Source organism: Coffea arabica, chromosome 2e (genome assembly GCF_036785885.1).
Source record: "Coffea arabica cultivar ET-39 chromosome 2e, Coffea Arabica ET-39 HiFi, whole genome shotgun sequence".
Taxonomy (NCBI): Eukaryota; Viridiplantae; Streptophyta; class Magnoliopsida; order Gentianales; family Rubiaceae; genus Coffea; species Coffea arabica.
The window spans coordinates 10619611-10638080 of record NC_092313.1 but is presented as its reverse complement, the minus strand read 5'-3'; the positions used below and the strand labels follow the sequence as shown (position 1 = coordinate 10638080).

Here is an 18470-nt window from a genome sequence, read left to right as displayed (position 1 = left end):
GAACTCTAAAGTCAAGACCCGTCGAGTATACGGGTCGGGTTCATATCTACTACATAAAAATGGGTCCGGATCCGAAACTATAAAATTTGATCCAAACCTGACCCGTTGACACCCTTAATTGGAGTCCACTAAAACAATTTGATCAATTCTAATCAACTTGAGACATTTTAAAAAGTGGAAAGATGAGTTAGGTGGTACGAGAGACAAAGCATAGGCGAAAGGTTCCAAATTTGAGAATCAAGACCTCCCATTGATATTTAAAATTTTTTTTTAAAAGCAAAGTATTGACATACAATTTGAATTCAAATTATTAACTGCTTAAGGTAGGAGGGAATATCTTTCTTCTTGTCAAAAACAAAATTACAAAAATCCAAGGCTAAAGAATAGAAAAGGAAGGAAAAGTTGAAGAGGTCAACCTCCTCCTTTTTGTTCCGTACCGGCCCTCAGAATCTCGATAAATTACACTAGTCTTATTGATTTGCCATCGGCCGTTTGGTTTTCATTTCATCTGTTTTTGGTTACCACTAATTTTTCAATGGCTACTAATTTTGTTGTATACAAAAGGAATCATTAAAATACTTCTCCTAATGGCATCAAATATTTTTAGTGAACACTATATGGATGAGTGCTACGTCTTATACTAAACTAAAACTCTATAGAATTTTTCTAAAAACCTTTTATCCAAACATTATCCATTAGAAACCGAACTTAAGGAAACTGCATTGTCAGGTAATGGACGACAGAGAACAGAAATTCCGAAAGTTGCTCTTTCTGATCATGATTCATGGAGGCCCTAAGGCCATGATATCCATTTCCGAACAATTTCACAATGTACAAGTGGAAACAAAAAGGGAAAGAAAAAAAAAACTCACGTTTCAGATTAGACTAACCGAGTCACCATCTTCAACTTTTTCCATGTAACAATAATTAGGCTAAAGTGCCCTTTTCGTGACAAAGAACAATAATGTTGATCTTCATTGCATTGGTGTTATATCTGGGAATCAAAGGACGGATGGCTAAATTAATTTGGTCACGATATTGTTCACATAACCACCCTTGCTGGTTTAAATGCCATTGGATAAAGAACGTAGGAAGTTGGAAACTCAGCCCCAAGTCACGGTTCTGCAAATACGGATTGAAAAGATGAATCACATGATTCCACGAACAGCTTTCCAATTGGACAACACCTTTGCATCTTGCAACCAAACTTTTGCAATTGATACTAATTTTTGGATAAGGATGATTTTTGAGAGGAGGCAGTTGTGTGGTTTGTTCTTGTTCGCCATTAATCAGCAAATATAGCATATTCTCACGACTGCAAGGAAGCAAGTAGGGATACATTAATGGCTCCTTTTCCTTTGGATCTTTTCTTCACTATATATGGTGAATTCTGATACAAACATGAATGAATACACGGTCTCTTTTCTTCTTGAAACGTACATACCAAGCTTCAATATAGCTTCTTCTTTTTTTTATATATCTTTTAGGCAAAATAACAAAATGATGAGACTTTGATTTAGTGTTAAAAAAATACTAATAGATATGATTGAGATTGAGAATTTGAATATATAGTTAAAGATGCATATACATTGTATATATAGATGTGTGTGTATATGCGGGCGGGGGGTTCATTCCCGTGAAAAAGCATTGAAAGGCTAGACGAAAAGGAGACGTAAAGACGTAGTGCTTGGCTTTGGAAGCTGCTTTTCGTACGTAGTTATCTTCCAAGATTAAACTTTTTTCATAGAGGGAAGCATTCGGAACCACAATGTTGCTAGAATCTTGTTTCCCACTTTCGAGCCAAAGAGAAAAAAAAGGTGAAGAAAAGGGCAAAAAAAAGTCTCGTTATCGACTTTGTGCCTTTGTCCAAAGGAGAGGTGGTTGAATGAGGAATTGATTCGTTATCTCATAATTGGTTGGGTTGATGATAACACACATTCAGCCTATTTAAGAAAACGTTTCTCCTCGAAGGAAATGCATGAACCTCATGAAAGGCCCATTCAGCCTATTTAATAAGCGATTAAGGGCTTCCGGCATCTGCAGAAGTAGGAATTTAGCTCAAGTAGGCCACATGTATTGGGCTCAATCTGAACGTCCATTAACGCCGGGCCACTGGCCTATAAAGAGTCTAGAACAGTTGAGATTGGGGTTCTCTCGTTTTTTTTTTCTTTTTCCGCCGACACTGTAGATTCTATGTTACAATTACTTCTAATGTACATTAGGGGAAGGAGACCTAAATAGATCGAGGGAAACTTGGCGAACCACACCATTGGTCCAGAAGGGTTCCTATGTACACTGACAAAATATTTTCAAGAAAGTCTGGATATTAGAATGTAGACCAAAGGATTTAATCCCTTAACCTACACTCAAATAGAATTTTAAATTTGTCTTCATGGCTAACTATTGTAGGAGTGGTTGAGATTGGGATTCATTGCACCAAAGAATGCGATAGAGATAATGTGGAAATTCTGGGACACGGAGAAACAAACAAGTATCTCCACTTTTCACACCCATCGCTTGATCGCATTTTGGACTTGATTGTGCACTAACACTTAATTTCAACAGCAGAACGAACGATACAAAGAAAGTCTTGTCATATGAAATTCAAATCTGAAAATGTTAACAAGTGATTGGATATTTTTGCATCATTATGATGATCATTAGGGGACGGAAATACTGAAGGAGAAAACCAGTAGGGATCGTGGATGGATTGTATATATGCCAAGACTTACCATGAATGGTCCGGTCCATCCAAATCCAATATCAGCCGACGTGATAATGAAAAGAAGCCAGATAAAAGCAGCCATGTTCACAAATTCGGTGGCTTTGGCCATCTTATACATCCACCTCCTTGATACAAAATTTCAAATTTTTTTCTACTTACGCCATAAACACAATTTTCAACCACTTTTTCATCTCACATACATCACATCATAAAATGTGCTACAGTAATTATCTCAAATAAATATTTCAAATAACCTTCTATCCAAACAAACTCATTGATATTTTCACTACAAGTTTATAGTACTACAAGTTTCATGAGCAGAGCCAACGCATGCCAAATTGCATTATTGTTATCTTGAATGAACCAGAAAACAAGGAAAAAAACAATTGCATTGTTATCTAATCATTGGAGCCGGTGACAACAAAGAAACCATGTCAAGGTGGAGACAGGAGAAGTACAAGGAGGGATTTGAGAAATACTGCTGTCTGACATTATAACTGCAGAATCTAACTAATAGTAGTAATCTCTCATGATTTTCACCGCATGAGGAAATTTGGCCTCTATTGACTAGAATAGAAAAGGCCGCTGAGCGAATACTACTCTTATCACAGCAAATTTGGCCACATCATTTGTGGGCTTCACGTATAGACTATAGAGGAGATCAAACAGGGCGTGTCGCAAACTTGAGATGGCTCTGAAAACATGAGCTTTTTAAGGTATTTTGCAGCTATTATGTACTAGTTTAGAGTGGAATTGGTTGCCAAACATCTAAATAAATAATAATGCAGCAAAACATCAATGGTAATGAAATTGTCTTGAATCTCATTGCTGTAGTCACATTTATTCCTTTCGACACAATTGTAGTTGCTCGAATATTAAGTCTAAAAATGCTAGCTCTGTGACCAGCAATTCAAAAACATGACCTTCTGAAAAGACTCATCCACCAGCTTTTTCCTATCTTCTTCTTCTCCCTGACCACCTGCTCTCGAAATTCTTGCATCTTCTTGCACAATACTGCTGGCACGAGAGGTCCTTTTGCTACGCCAACTTGGAGGAAGACCGAAAAAGCTAGAGCTGCTGTATTTGGAGCATTGGTCCTCTTGGCCCTGGACAACTGTACCAGTTTCCCCCCTAGAAACTCTGCTTACATAACTCATTTATTTGATCAATTCAATCAACAGTTCCCTTACAAATTCTTGTCCTTCATTCAATACTTAAGATCGAGTGACCAATTGTTGATATATAGGACTTCTAGGAAGATAATCAGTTGGCCAGGGACAGTGGTTTTAGAAATATCTAGTGGCTTGAAAACTGACCTATTTTGTCTGACTATTGATTGTTGGATATCTACCTCACTTTTCGTAGTTGTACGGCGACATATCACCAATTTTGTCTCTGCTAGTTCTGTTTTTTAGTTGTACAGCGACATTCATATTTGTAGTTTAGATCATAATAATTACATATTGTTTTCCACTTCAATGGGATACACCCCGTCTATAAAATAGATGGATAGAATTTAGATAGGGTATCTAAATGAATTAGATTCTATTTCTTCATCTTCTTTTTTTTTCCTCTTGTTTGGTTAAAAAAGAATGTTAATGTTTAATTTAGTCAGTTGAGGTCGAATCTAGAGAAGTTGAAATATGCGAGAGATACAAATAAATAGAATTCAACATCTTTTAATTTTTTAGGGGGGCATAAATTGACATAAATAGGAACCTGAAGAATAAATAGAAATTATCAAAACAACCTATCTGCAAGCAAAAAAGCGATGGAAAATGTGACAAAAGTGCCGAAAATTTGGTGTTTCCATAAGATCCATTTATTTTCTAGCAGATATGTCACGAAATCTATTTAATTTTGCCTTATCAACACAAGTTGACTTAATGCCCCTCGGGGTCAGCTCGGCTGGTGAGCCTCGGGGGTAATCTTCGGGGTGGCACAGGTTCGAGTCTGACCTCACATACCGCCTGGGTGCTCTTGGGGGGCGGGGTACTTCAGGCGCAGGGGATTAGTCGGGCCCCCTTCGGGTCTTGACCCGGACACCCCTGTGTTGACAAAAAAAAAAAAAAAAAAAAAAAAAAAAACACAAGTTGACTTAATTGATAAGAATATGTCACTTCCTTATAAAAGATAGTATGTTCAATTTCACTGCAAATGTGAAAATTGTGTTGGTGGCTATCTATAATTTGGAAGCATGTGTTGTAGGTGTGAGAATTGTACTATCCATGATTCGGAATCATGTCTTGTCCCATGGTGGTTACTAGAGCCAAATCCATCCTTTTTTTCACAAAAAATAAAAATCTAATGAGCCTAGCTTGCCGGTTCAACTCCACGATGAAGTTTTGCTTTCCCCTTAAAACAATTATCATGACTATTGAAACTATGAGGTGCCTTCCGTTCTTTCATTTTACGCCATTGCTTTTTTTTCCCTTTATTTTTTCCAATTCAGATGTCCTTTTACATCTTAAAATTATGATTTTTTATTTTCCCAAAAAAAAAAAAAAAAACTGGGCTCACAAGCCACAGTTAGGTAGTCCATTTTTCTTTTTTTTTTTTTACCGAATTTTCTCTCATTGCATTAAAAAAGTAATTCAAAAGGACCACAAACCTGCAAAAATTCACTCCCGAGTCATCATGGGGCCTCTAGCTCTCTGTTAACACAGGTTGTCGACAGCCCACCCAATGCCCAAACTTAGTTAAATGGTCCAAATATGTTTCTGTGTGCTTGGACCGTCCCCCAATGCCTTTTTCGGCTACTACGTCGCAGTTCTTACTGAGGCTGAATTATTGCATTTTCCAGTGTGATTTCTATTTTCTAGGACATATGTATACAAATGTATAAAATTGAAGCAAAATTTTAAGACCCAAAGCATAACATTGCCATAATGGATTGATTTCGTAACAATGCATCACAAGTACATTGCTTATCGGGTTGATCAGGCTTTTCCCCTTGTAACTCTCTTGCATTTTTCTTTTTTCAAACACATGCACCTTGCACTGTCTCCTATTTTCTGATGATACAAAGAACCACAATTAGATGGAGCGATACATACTCATAAAAATAAGCTGTACCAGTTCAGAGTGACACCTAAGGACATCAAGGTGCACTCTTTCGATGCAGGCTCAACAATGAAACTTACAATTTCGGTCATAAGATTTGCAACTTATCCTTTTAGTTTCAAATAGGAAATAGCTTTTCACGAGAAAGGAAAAGCTAAGGAGGTCAAGGTCATAGTCTCAATAATTGAAAACCATAAATTCATTCATAAAATTTGCAACTCATGCCTTAACCCAAGAGAATTTGATTCTCTGAGGTTTGGATTACATTCGGCTGGATAGGCATTTTCGGCCTTCTACAAAACAAACCACGCTATCCACAAGAACCAAATGTTGTAGCGCCTCAAGTTACAGGACTGCACACTAGCATTTTTTACATTTGACTGTCCACTGATATCTTCAAACCAGTCACGGCAAATACAGGATGCTTTAACATAGTAAAACCAGATACACACTTCATAATTTACAAAGAGTCTACCCCTTCAACTTGCTGTCGAGCAAGGTATCTTTCTCTTCGCTCTTTCTGAAAGTAAATGCAAGCAAGAAAGCAAAAGTGAGTATTTATTTCACTAAAAACACAGTTGGCAGTAAATATTATAGAAGATGCGCAAACAAAGGGTCATATGATTATAGAAGAATGTTAGAAGATTGCTCACCCATTCATCAATAACCAGTCCTTCACCTATAATCTTTGGACCTGTGTCTTCTGGAGGCTTCTTGCGAGCCTCAAGCGCAGCCTCTGCCTCTGCCAACTGGCGTTTCAGTTTTTCTAGTGCCTAGCAAAATTAACAGATTTATTAAGTACTTATTATCGTCTATGTCATTAGAGTTGTTAATAAGGTCGGAATTAATATTGGCTTACAGGACTTGGACGTTCTACATCTAGAAAAACGACCCGCAGTATCTGCTCCACAGCCACTTGATCCTTCTGCTCATCAAACTGAGCCCACAAACACGAAAAATGACAAGAATGTATAGGAAAAATCCCAAAATGAGGCTTTTTTCTGTTTCGTAAAAACCAAGGAAAACATACCGGTTACCACATCTTGCTGGTTACTAATATAAATGTGAACGAGATATTGCATACATGCATGCGTAAAAAGCTGGGTAGTGATCCACAAGTCACTTTTATAGTGAATGAAGTAAGCTGACTGCCAATTTCTTTTTTTTTTTTCCTCAAAATATCAGAACCTAATTATGGCTAAGGCCTAGCATATTAAAGTTACCATTAGTGATTATGGATTTAGAAGTCGACACTCAAAAATAATCTAAAGTAGATAGTGGCTTCAAAGAACGTTTTTCAGTTCGCCCACCAAGATAACATATCTCAATTGAAATAAACAAAAGCGTGGTTAACTGAAAGTCGCTCCATTTTTTTCACTTATAGCCAAACAGCAAAGCAAAGATAAAGGATAAAAGGCATAGAAAGAACGAATGTCGATACCAGCTCAGGTACGTAATCCATGGGTTCCTTCACCTTTAGGCTCATGATTTTAAACTTCACCCTGTTCCTCTGATCAGTAGGTTTTTCATTGTTTTCAGGTTGCTCTACGAACTTGAATACTGGAAACACCCAAAATAAGAAAGACAAATTTGTCAGATTCACAAGCACACTTATCAAAAAGGAAAAAAGCAATGTAGATAGCAAGCACAAATTGGTTAACATAATGATCAGGTTACCTGTTGCTATAATGCTCTCACCAGGAGCTAAAATAGCTCCAGGAGGTCGCATGAAACAGCTTTTTGGTGCAGTTGTTTGGAACTACAGGAAAATAGACAAATTCCACTAATCAGATAAAAGAAGCAACAAAAACAAATGGTTATAGAGCTCTGATCTAGATAGTTCGAACCAAACAAAAAGGAAGAGGCTGTTAAGCAATGCATTTGTCTACCATTTATCAGCAGTCTTTAAGCATTTACATATTCTGAAAGATTGCATCAGAAGTACTCATGGTACATACCTTGAAGGCAACATGAGATTTGCTGGTGTTTTTAATCCTAATAGCACTTCGTACTTGTTTACCAGGTTCATCTGGGAAAAGGCAGAAACAAATAAAAGACGCCTATCACTCAATACACAAAGATCAATCAAGAAAGGTAAATATTCCAAGTTACCAAATACTACATAAAAATGTAGGCAAAGCAAAAATGAACCTCCAAAACAATCTAAAGAGATTATTCAATATCAGTATTGGGAAAAAGGACTGGAGAACTATTTGCAGCCAGGAGGTCAATGTTTATTTGACACCAAAATGAACATGTGGTATCACAATGTTTATTTACAAAATTGTTTGATCATTAACATGATTAGTTGTTGTATACAACAATTTACATGTAAGGCACAAAAAGCAGAATGCTAACTAGTTAAAAACTTGTGCTGAACTAATAATTAAAGACCGATTCTTGACATTTGTAACCCTGTCCCAACTGAAGACACGATGTCACGACTCTTCACCCAAATGCGCCAGTTCCAAACAGAAGGCACATTGTCACGAATCTTCGCCTTCTTGCTATTTTTAGCTAGCGACAAAATACGACACAATTAATAATTGCTGCCAAAACAATCAGTGGAACAAATTCTGTCCTTTTGCTAGAATATCAGCAAACACCATGAAGCGGGCGCAGAAATAAAGTAATGATTAGCAAAAGGTAAAAAATTTATTTCCATTAGATTAGTTAAGCAATAGTAACACAGGCAAGGCATTCAATAAAAATTTATAATTCTGCGCATTCTCTAATTTGACTGCATTTTAAGAGAGAGATCGGTTGACCCAGTGAAGTTTTCTTCCTAGGGAATCAAGAGGCTTATACACACCCCACCCCAACCTTACCAGAGCATAAACTCCATTCCATCATAGCCATCCAAAGAAAAGGAATAACGGCACACTGCACACACATGAAACACCAGAGACAACAGTAACAGGAAATCTCACAATCATATACTTGACATTGGCTTTTTAACAATAACTAAGCCGAAGCCTACCTTAAAAGGCTACAATTATTCTCAAGAGAATCATACTACTTCTTTAGAACCATATACTTCCTCATTTCTCCTCAAAAGCTAAATCTACGTGAAAAACTTACTTAAGCTTTTACCATCTCTAAACCTTTGTTTAATTCCTGTTTTGACGAAATCTACAACAATCATTAATTAGTGAACCAATTTAGCACTTCATATCGAATACAATTAACTGAAAATTCATATTCAGGGGGAAAAATTCCAACAGCAACAGCTAAAGCAAGCACTTAGACATATGGACATTTATATGCGAAAATTACCAAAAAAAAAAAATTACAGCTAATAACTTTCTTACCTATTTGCACTGATAAACAGTACAACTTAAACTTTTACCAAATAGGCAAAGTAGGAAAACGTAAAAGAAATAGTTGACTTGAAGTAGTACGAAAAGGCGAGTAATTTACATGGAAAATAGAGCTTATTGGAAGGATCGAGTTTCAGACGACGTCGTGTACGGAGAAGAGATCTGGCGACAGAGGAGACGGAGCTGGAACTGTTACTCGCATTTGCATTCGATCCATCGGCGCGTGTGTTGTACTGCTGCTGCTGACTTGCATATTGCGAAGACGAAGCAGAAGAATTGGAACTTCGAAAGGGAAGTTTAAACAGGCCCCAGACTTTTCCATCAGAAGCCGACTTGTTGTCGGCGATTGCCATAACTCGCCGGAGGTATAAGCAACAATTTAGCTTGTTTACCGGTGAGTATGAAGTGGAGGCGACGGCGCTTTGGCAATCAGTTCTCTAACGGGAAAGTTTTCGGGAGAATCTGTAGGTAATATAACAGGTTGGATTTGAAGCAGATAAGAAAGAAGAATAAAGATAGAATCTTAATGGACGGATGAGTCTACGTACGAGCTGCCTAAGTAGGTTAAATACTTAACATTTCTCATGGGGATACCAACACAAGCGCAGTAATTTATTGCTTAACAAGGAAATTGATAGCAACGCGAAATGGGAAGAAAAAAGAGATTTTCTCGTGGAAAATTGGACATTGCTGAATAAAGAAAATCGGATATTGCTGAGTCAAGATATATTCTTTAAAATTTTGAGTAAATTTTATATACACTGACAATCTATTTATAGGAGGAAATTTTGACATTGTTGAATCAAGAAAATTGTATATTTTTTAGTCAAGAAATTTTTTAAGATGTTTGAATAAACTTATATACACTAATAATTTATACACTATCACCTTCTATAATATATATATAAAAATTAAATTTTAAATTTTAAATTTAAATTTTACATAATTGTTATCTATTCAATGCTGATAATGTACATATTGTTTGAACGATTCTTAAAGTTTTTTGAAAAGTGCAAATAAAACATTTTCCTTTTCTTAGGGAAGAATTTTTTTTTCTTCTTTACGGATGCAACTGCAATTAAGCATCATATGTACCCAATAAAAAAAAAAAAAAGAAAAGAGAGAGAGAGAGAGAGAGGAAGATGAAATAGAATTAGGTATTAGTGGGGCTAAGAATGAAAATTTCACGCGGTTTTATCAATCTCACTTGGACTTTCTCCCCTTTTTTGTCTAAAATTTATGCGATCAATGGGTACCAGTTTTCAAATTTTAATATTTTATAGCACTGGAATTTCGGTATAATGGAGAGAGTGGGTCACCAAATAAAATGACTCCGCGTATTGACTTGAGAATTTTGACCGCGAATGTCCGAATCATATTAATTTTTTTTTCATGTGGTCAGTGGAATCTACTAATCAAATAATAATGTCGATTTAGACATATGATTCTATAAAGGGAGGATTAGTAGTGTTTGGTTTGCAAAAGATGATTTTACAAACAAGATCTAATTGAGATGAGGTGAATTTACACACGTGTCATCCATCCATGGATCGTAATAGTAATATTAACCCATTTGCAATTTCAGTTCAAATTCGAGATGTTTGAATGAACCCCACGGGTATAATTATCCTTAATTTAATTAATTTCTTCATGCATATAAATTTTGGTTACCTATTTAAAAATTTTTAAAAAAAAAAACTTCCATACCGCGCAAGTTGCATTATTCTATTAGCTTGTTGGACTGCATTTGTTGGGAGCATCTGCTCCATCGTCTTCAAATCCTGCGGCCGCCTCCTTCCCTTCTGGCTCTATGGCGACTTCAAACTTTGATTCATTGATCCTGAATATTGATCCAGTCTAAAACCTCAAATTTTCAGTCTCAAATACTGGTTAACATGCACCATTTATCATACAGATAGACAAACCCATGTTCAGTAACTTCTCTTCTTGTTTTTAGTCATTTTTTTCGAGTTAATTATGATTAAAAAACAACAACCGTACAAACTATTAAAGTACTGAGAATAATTTTAACTTGGAACTAAAACACGAAACCAGTAAATTGAAACTATTTGAAAATTCAAAGGACTACAACTGTAATTCTCTTGTTGCTTTTGAACCAGTCTTCTATTTTAACACAAAAAAGGCCCTCTGCAGTGGCTGCTGAAGGTAGACTTCAATACTTCTCTTGTTATTCTCGTGTGAGAATTGGAGATTTTTCTTTATTGTGGTTTGGTTTGGGATGTTGTTCTTAGTGGACATAGAACTGCATTGGTTTAATTATCACCTCTCGGAGCAAGTGACTTTGATGAAAATTACATGTTCTTTGGTGCAATACTTCTCACAAACATTTTTGGGGGGAAAATTAAAAAAAATAAAAAAAAAATGGCAATCCAAGAAAGAATCCCATACCGAAGCTGTCCAGTGGACCAAAACCTACAAAAGCTATCAGTTGCGCAAGAACATGAATCTGCCAACTTAAACAGGTACTACCATTGATAATTAATATAACCAGATAGACGAATATCATCCCTTACCCCATTACACTTTTACGTGGACATGCAATTGGAGAACAAACAAAAAGCGACTCATGTTTAGGATTAGGATTAAAACAGATCGTTGAGTACTTTTGAGCTGTCAGAATAGGAGCCTCCCCTAATTAATTATCATCAACAGCTCAACGCATTAATATCCTCCTTTAGTCAATAATCACCTGCAGAAGTTGTTCAAGATTTATTTATGTCATTTCTTGGAGGAGCAATCAGTGAATATCAACTCAAATCATGAGAAAATTTTGGAATGACACATCTGTTTTTGGCAGGAACCTAGGAGTAGACGTGAATAAGGCTTAAAATTGGAAATCTGGACCATCATCATCATCCCATTGCAGGACCGCAGACTCCAAATTCTGCTCCCTCTTTAGCTTATCTTTTAAAAACCAATCACAAACTCTCCCCGCATTCAGCTCCTCAATCGCACACCCTTCCTGCTCTGCTATCACTTTTAGCAGATTCAGTGACGATATCTGCACCATTTCATATGTAAACTAAATAAATTACTGCTAAAACTTAAACACTTAGAGCTCAGATTAAATCGCATGGGCACCCCTTTTTTTTTTTTTTTTTTTTCCTTTTTAACTTTTGCGTAATTGTACCAAGAGAAGAAGCATACCGTTAATCGACATAGAAAACGCTCATGAGGGCTGAGGCCGGATACTTCCACTAACCCCGCTTCTTCTAGAGACAAGAAGCTACGCCTTGCAGTCTTTTTCTCTCCGCCGCTACTACTAGGACTGCATGCTTTTACTGATAGTTCTCTTCTCGAATAAGCAGCAGTGTTAGTGTAATTAGGTTGCCCTTTTTTGATGCTAGCTTTTGGAAGCTTGAGATGATTGGAAATACATGGTCTTTTACAAGGATATTTGAGTGCAGGATTCATTTTGGAGATGTTTGGACGAAGAGATATATGCATATGGGTTGAATGTAATTTTCTTGGCGCCCGGCTAAAGAATGGCAGAGGGGTCGAAGCTCAAAACTGAGGGGGTTTATCGAGTTTGTGTGTGTGTGGCTGAAATGGAATCGAACATTTGCATCATTTCATGTTTATCATCATCTTTTTATTTATTTATTAGTTTTATTGGTACGAATGTTCATCATCTCTAGTCATTACACAAGTACGGCTAATTGATTAGAATATAGGTGTAAAAAAAAAAATTCAGACACTTGCGGGTCTGGCTCTGTATATATCTATGGGTGCCGGGCTCTCTCAGCCCGGCACCTGACACCAAAAAAATTTTTTTTTTTTTTATAAAAGACACATGTGTCAGCCCGGCACCTGACAAAGACTGCAAATGCTGGCTGCCGGGCACTCTCTGCCCGGCAGCCAGTCAAATTGTTAAAAAAAAAAATCGGCAGGCTTCAAAAAAAAAAGCTGGCTAGCCCTCCTTGTCCCTTGGCTTCGCTTTTCTCATGGCCACCAGTTTTTTATTCCGTCCCACAAGCAAGCACTTAATACTATGTGAATTGACGTAAAATCTAACGAGGCAAAGATTCTTTGACAGCCTACTAGCCTAGCCTATTGTAGATTATCGAATAACTTCATAACCTCAACGCGCACCGACTCTATCAATAATAAGGAGGTTTTTTCGGTGCATTTTTTTATGTAGTGTTTGGATAGGGTATTATTTGAGATATTATTTAAAATAAATATTATAATATTTTTTATAATACAATATATATGAAATAATAAAATAATAAAAAATATAAAAAATTGATTAAAAAATGTGTTGATAATGCAAGTCAAATATTATTTAGAAAAAATTTCAGATTTCTGTATTTTATCATGTTTTTGTTTTACTAATTACTTTTTTAATCTATATGTCACATTACAAAAAGTATTAGAATAAACAAGAATTCTTTTCTTGATTGTAATCATATGGTACAAAAAGTGGCTTAAAAAATAAAAGATAGTTAAAAAGATACTGAAGAAGATTAAATTTATAAAAAGATGACTATCTGAATTGAAAAATAAGAAAATAAATGCAATATTTCATATCCGTAAGTTAAACAGTAGATGAAAAATTTGTTATAAAAAAATGATTAAAAATATAAAAATGTTGGTTAAAAAATGTGTTGATAATGCAAGCCAAATATTATTTAGCAAAAATTTCAGATTTTATCATGTTTTTGTTTTACTAATTACTTTTTTAATCTATATGTCACATTACAAAAGTTTAATGCGATTCACTTTATTTGTTAAGATAGTTGATAATTAGTTTATGTTTTTTAGTATACAATTATTTTAATTATTTTAGTGGATTAATTAGTTTAATTAATTGAATGAATTAATTTAAAGAGGTTTGATTAAATGTATTTAATTAAGGTGCTGGGCTGACCTAGTCCGGCACCTGACATCTTTTTTTTTTAAAAAAAAGGCACCTGATATCTTTTTTAAAAATAGGGAATCTGTCAGGTGCCAGGCTGATATCTTTTTTTAAAAAAAGGAACATATCTGTTGTTTTTAAACCTGTCTGATTTTTTTTTTACACCTATATTCTAATCAATTAGCCACAGAAGAATGCATTTCTGACAATATTCTTCCATCCACGGAATTAAAGTGGAGGTAAGAATTAAACATTGGTTACATTTCTATGGTGGAAAGTTCACTTTTCTGCGCACAATAAGCAGAAGCAATGCAAATGTGGAGATGCATAAAGAAGTATATTGGACACTCGAAAAAACGAATTATGCATGGATGAAAAATATTATATATATTAAAATTATAATAAAAGTCTTTTTAAAAATTTATAATGATCAGGTGCCGGACTGGGTCAGCCCAGCACCTTAATTAAATACATTTAATCAAACCTCTTTAAATTAATTCATTCAATTAATTAAACTAATTAATCCACTAAAATAATTAAAATAATTGTATACTAAAAAACATAAACTAATTATCAACTATCTTAACAAATAAAGTGAATCGCATTAAACTTTTGTAATGTGACATATAGATTAAAAAAGTAATTAGTAAAACAAAAACATGATAAAATCTGAAATTTTTGCTAAATAATATTTGGCTTGCATTATCAACACATTTTTTAACCAACATTTTTATATTTTTAATCATTTTTTTATAACAAATTTTTCATCTACTGTTTAACTTACGGATATGAAATATTGCATTTATTTTCTTATTTTTCAATTCAGATAGTCATCTTTTTATAAATTTAATCTTCTTCAGTATCTTTTTAACTATCTTTTATTTTTTAAGCCACTTTTTGTACCATATGATTACAATCAAGAAAAGAATTCTTGTTTATTCTAATACTTTTTGTAATGTGACATATAGATTAAAAAAGTAATTAGTAAAACAAAAACATGATAAAATACAGAAATCTGAAATTTTTTCTAAATAATATTTGACTTGCATTATCAACACATTTTTTAATCAATTTTTTATATTTTTTATTATTTTTTTATTTCATATATATTGTATTATAAAAAATATTATAATATTTATTTTAAATAATATCTCAAATAATACCCTATCCAAACACTACATAAAAAAATGCACCGAAAAAACCTCCTTATTATTGATAGAGTCGGTGCGCGTTGAGGTTATGAAGTTATTCGATAATCTACAATAGGCTAGGCTAGTAGGCTGTCAAAGAATCTTTGCCTCGTTAGATTTTACGTCAATTCACATAGTATTAAGTGCTTGCTTGTGGGACGGAATAAAAAACTGGTGGCCATGAGAAAAGCGAAGCCAAGGGACAAGGAGGGCTAGCCAGCTTTTTTTTTTGAAGCCTGCCGATTTTTTTTTTTAACAATTTGACTGGCTGCCGGGCAGAGAGTGCCCGGCAGCCAGCATTTGCAGTCTTTGTCAGGTGCCGGGCTGACACATGTGTCTTTTATAAAAAAAAAAAAATTGTTTGGTGTCGGGTGCCGGGCTCTGTCAGCCCGGCACCCATAGATATATACCGAACCCCTGTCAGACCCGCAAGTGTCTGAATTTTTTTTTTTACACCTATATTCTAATCAATTAGCCCACAAGTACGGCATTTTCATTTCTATCCTGAACAAAAGACCAAAGTATCACATTTATTTTAGATTAATTTTGTATATATTGACGATATATATATATATATATTATTATTATTATTACTATTGGATGTATTATATTAATTAATTTTAATTTTAATTATATATATCATACATTTATATTATATATATTGATAGCATATACCAAATTAGTGTTTTTTTTAGAAATTTAAGAGAAAAGTTGCAACATGGTCATGAAATTATGACTTGTCCGATTTGCACAAACCATAGCAGGAAAACATTGGGGGACGGTCCAAGCACACAGAAACTGACTCCAACTTTATTACAAGTTTTGGTTATATGTTGGTTATGTACAGGAGCAAGCAACAATTTTAACGTTACTTGCTGTTTCATATTACGCTCTACTCCAGCAAAACAAAAACATGAAAAAAAAAGAAAAAAAAACAAATAAATTCTAGAAGAAGAGAAATATGGTTAATTAGGACCCCAACAGCTTAAGAACATGACCGTCCGAAGAGATTCTTCAGCTTGTTTCAGCTTGTCAGTCTTGGCAGCAACCTTGTTAATAGTTGAAGAATCAAGGGCACCTGCAGAGACCTTCCTTGAGTAGTGCCTTGATGATGAACCACAAGTGGAATCCTTCAAAGTCTTGACAGCAGAATCGTACTTTGATGCCTGCTCTTTCATCCCCTGCACCGCCCTCATTCCTGCCTGGTACACCACCCTACTCAAAATATGAGCAAAACTCACCAAACTTCTCACAATTAATGGTTGTGCATGGAAGGGAATTTGACGACTCCTTTTGTTTCAGCCGTATTGAAGGGTTTATATATTGGGATGAATTCATATGGGATAAGTGAAAGGATGATTTATGTGATTTGATGGATTCTTGGAAGCTAGTGTCCACCGAGGGAGGTTTGTAGTCAAGCAACCGGCTCTGTGAGACGGGCAAACCGGGGGCTGCTGAGTCAGGCTTGAGCCTTGTATTTACCTTGGGCGGAGTTTCCTGCAGTAATTTGCACGCCCCAGCTGGGTGTTAATGTTTAGAAGTATCTTTAATAGCAAGATAATGATCTAGTCGTTTAATGAAATTAGCATGATACCTATTTCGGTTTTAGTTTTTACTTTGTCAATACACCTTGCGGAATAGATCTTTTGCGGCGTAACATGAAGGTTATGGAGAACACATTCCAGCAACAGAAAACTCGACAAGCAAACACTGGGGTCTTGATGGGAAACAACCTCTTATTTTTAATAGTAACAAGATAATTAATAGAAAGTGTATTTGATATTTCCACGTCACACACACTTGGAAGGAGATTTGTTTCGAAACTTATCCACATGGATGGCAATTAATCAATGATTTGTCCAGGAAGTGGGCTCCTCAAGCATATCCGGATTAGATTTGAGTGGTTCAACGGATATCCATGTCGACACATGCGATTGTTGGAAAAAAGTTCAGCACCGCTGCCTGAGTATTGGATAAACGGCGCCCCGTGCAATAATCTGTCAATCACAAGGAGAGGTCAAGTCAATTTGATTTTCATTTCTTACCAAAAGGGAACAGAGCATTTGCAAATTGATGATTTTTTTCTCGATATTGTAATTTTGATGCCAAATATTTGGAGCATGAGCACTCTTAGTTCTTAAAGTTTGAAAGAATGTAAATGAAGTTCCAAATGTTTTAATATCTAAATACATTTAGTATTATTGACTTATTTTTATCAATTGCTATCGAAATCTAATTACATGTTGTTATCGCACTAACTAATTTTCTTAAAATAATTAGAAAAGTTGAAAAATATTGTTGACCTTAATTTATACTAAAATAGGACTAATTAATCGCATAATAATGATGTGAATAATAAATCTTTAACCCAAAAATGTAAAAATTCAGTTGATGAAAAACAAATTAGGTTAAAACTAGTCACTTACATGACTAGCATATGAGTAATTAGTCAATTTTTATTACAGATCATGACCAGCAATTTTTTATATTGATTTTTTAAAAATTTAGTTGCTGGCACATGATTAGATTCTTGTAGTAATTGATAAAAATCAATCATTAGGACTAAATGTGCCTAAAAATCGCAACATTTTGAATTACATTTGCTTTTATCCAAACTTTAGAAATTAAAAATGATCATATGCCAAATGTTTGGTATCAAAACTGTAATTTCCTTCTCCATAGCTAAGGCTAAATCTGTTGTAATGGATCTAGCCCACTTTGATGGAGTTTTTTTTTTTTTTTAAGAGTTTGTATAAAATTTTATTGTAATTTATTATAGAAATTATAGATAAACTTCTATGTATTTGAGGATTTGGAGAAAAAGTTTCTTTTTTTCCTTTTTCCCTTTTATTTTTTCTTTCTTTTTTTCTCCTTTATTTCCTCTCTTCTTATTCCTCCTTGCACCACCATTGCTCTTCCTCCTATCTCCCCCCACCACTGGCTGCAGCTGACACCTCACTCCTCTTTTTTTTTTCCTCTCTCACCTCTCAATCTCTTCCGCATCTCTCTTCCCTTCTCCTCATCTCCTCCTTTCCCTTTTTCCCCTTTCCTTTCCCTTTCCCTTTCCTCCTGCCCCCCTCCCCTTTCCCTTTTGAAAAAAAGAAGAGAAGAAGAGAGGAAAAGAGAGGGAAGAAGAATGAGAGGAAGGGAGGAAAAAAACAATAGGGGAAAGGTGGCGATGACAGCAACAATGGTTGTTCGTTAAGGGAAGTACAGAGGTGGGTTGAAGTGGAAATTATTAGAGAAGTTGGTGGTAGAAAAGGGAAATGAGTGTGTTTTTATATGACTTGAAT

The 18470-nt window shown here is 35.1% G+C and overlaps 1 protein-coding gene and 2 long non-coding RNA genes across 3 annotated transcripts; all 3 read right to left on the bottom strand.

Moving 5' to 3' along the window:
- Positions 1 to 5972: 5972 nt before the first annotated feature.
- LOC113730890 (vesicle-associated protein 4-2) lies at positions 5973 to 9751 on the bottom strand. The gene is made up of 7 exons (XM_027255870.2): positions 9209 to 9751; positions 7747 to 7817; positions 7466 to 7547; positions 7230 to 7348; positions 6648 to 6725; positions 6442 to 6561; positions 5973 to 6308 (listed from the first exon to the last, which is right to left on the bottom strand). The coding sequence occupies exons 1-7, from the start codon at positions 9459 to 9461 to the stop codon at positions 6249 to 6251; spliced, it is 783 nt and encodes a 260-aa protein (XP_027111671.1). The 5' UTR covers positions 9462 to 9751; the 3' UTR covers positions 5973 to 6248.
- Positions 9752 to 11576: 1825 nt separating this feature from the next.
- Positions 11577 to 12687, bottom strand: LOC113730891 (uncharacterized). Its single transcript, XR_011840209.1, has 2 exons — positions 12277 to 12687; positions 11577 to 12130 (listed from the first exon to the last, which is right to left on the bottom strand). It is a non-coding gene; the product is annotated as an uncharacterized lncRNA (long non-coding RNA).
- A 3577-nt stretch (positions 12688 to 16264) lies between these two features.
- LOC140036644 (uncharacterized) lies at positions 16265 to 17004 on the bottom strand. The gene is made up of 2 exons (XR_011840208.1): positions 16772 to 17004; positions 16265 to 16674 (listed from the first exon to the last, which is right to left on the bottom strand). It is a non-coding gene; the product is annotated as an uncharacterized lncRNA (long non-coding RNA).
- Positions 17005 to 18470: the final 1466 nt, after the last annotated feature.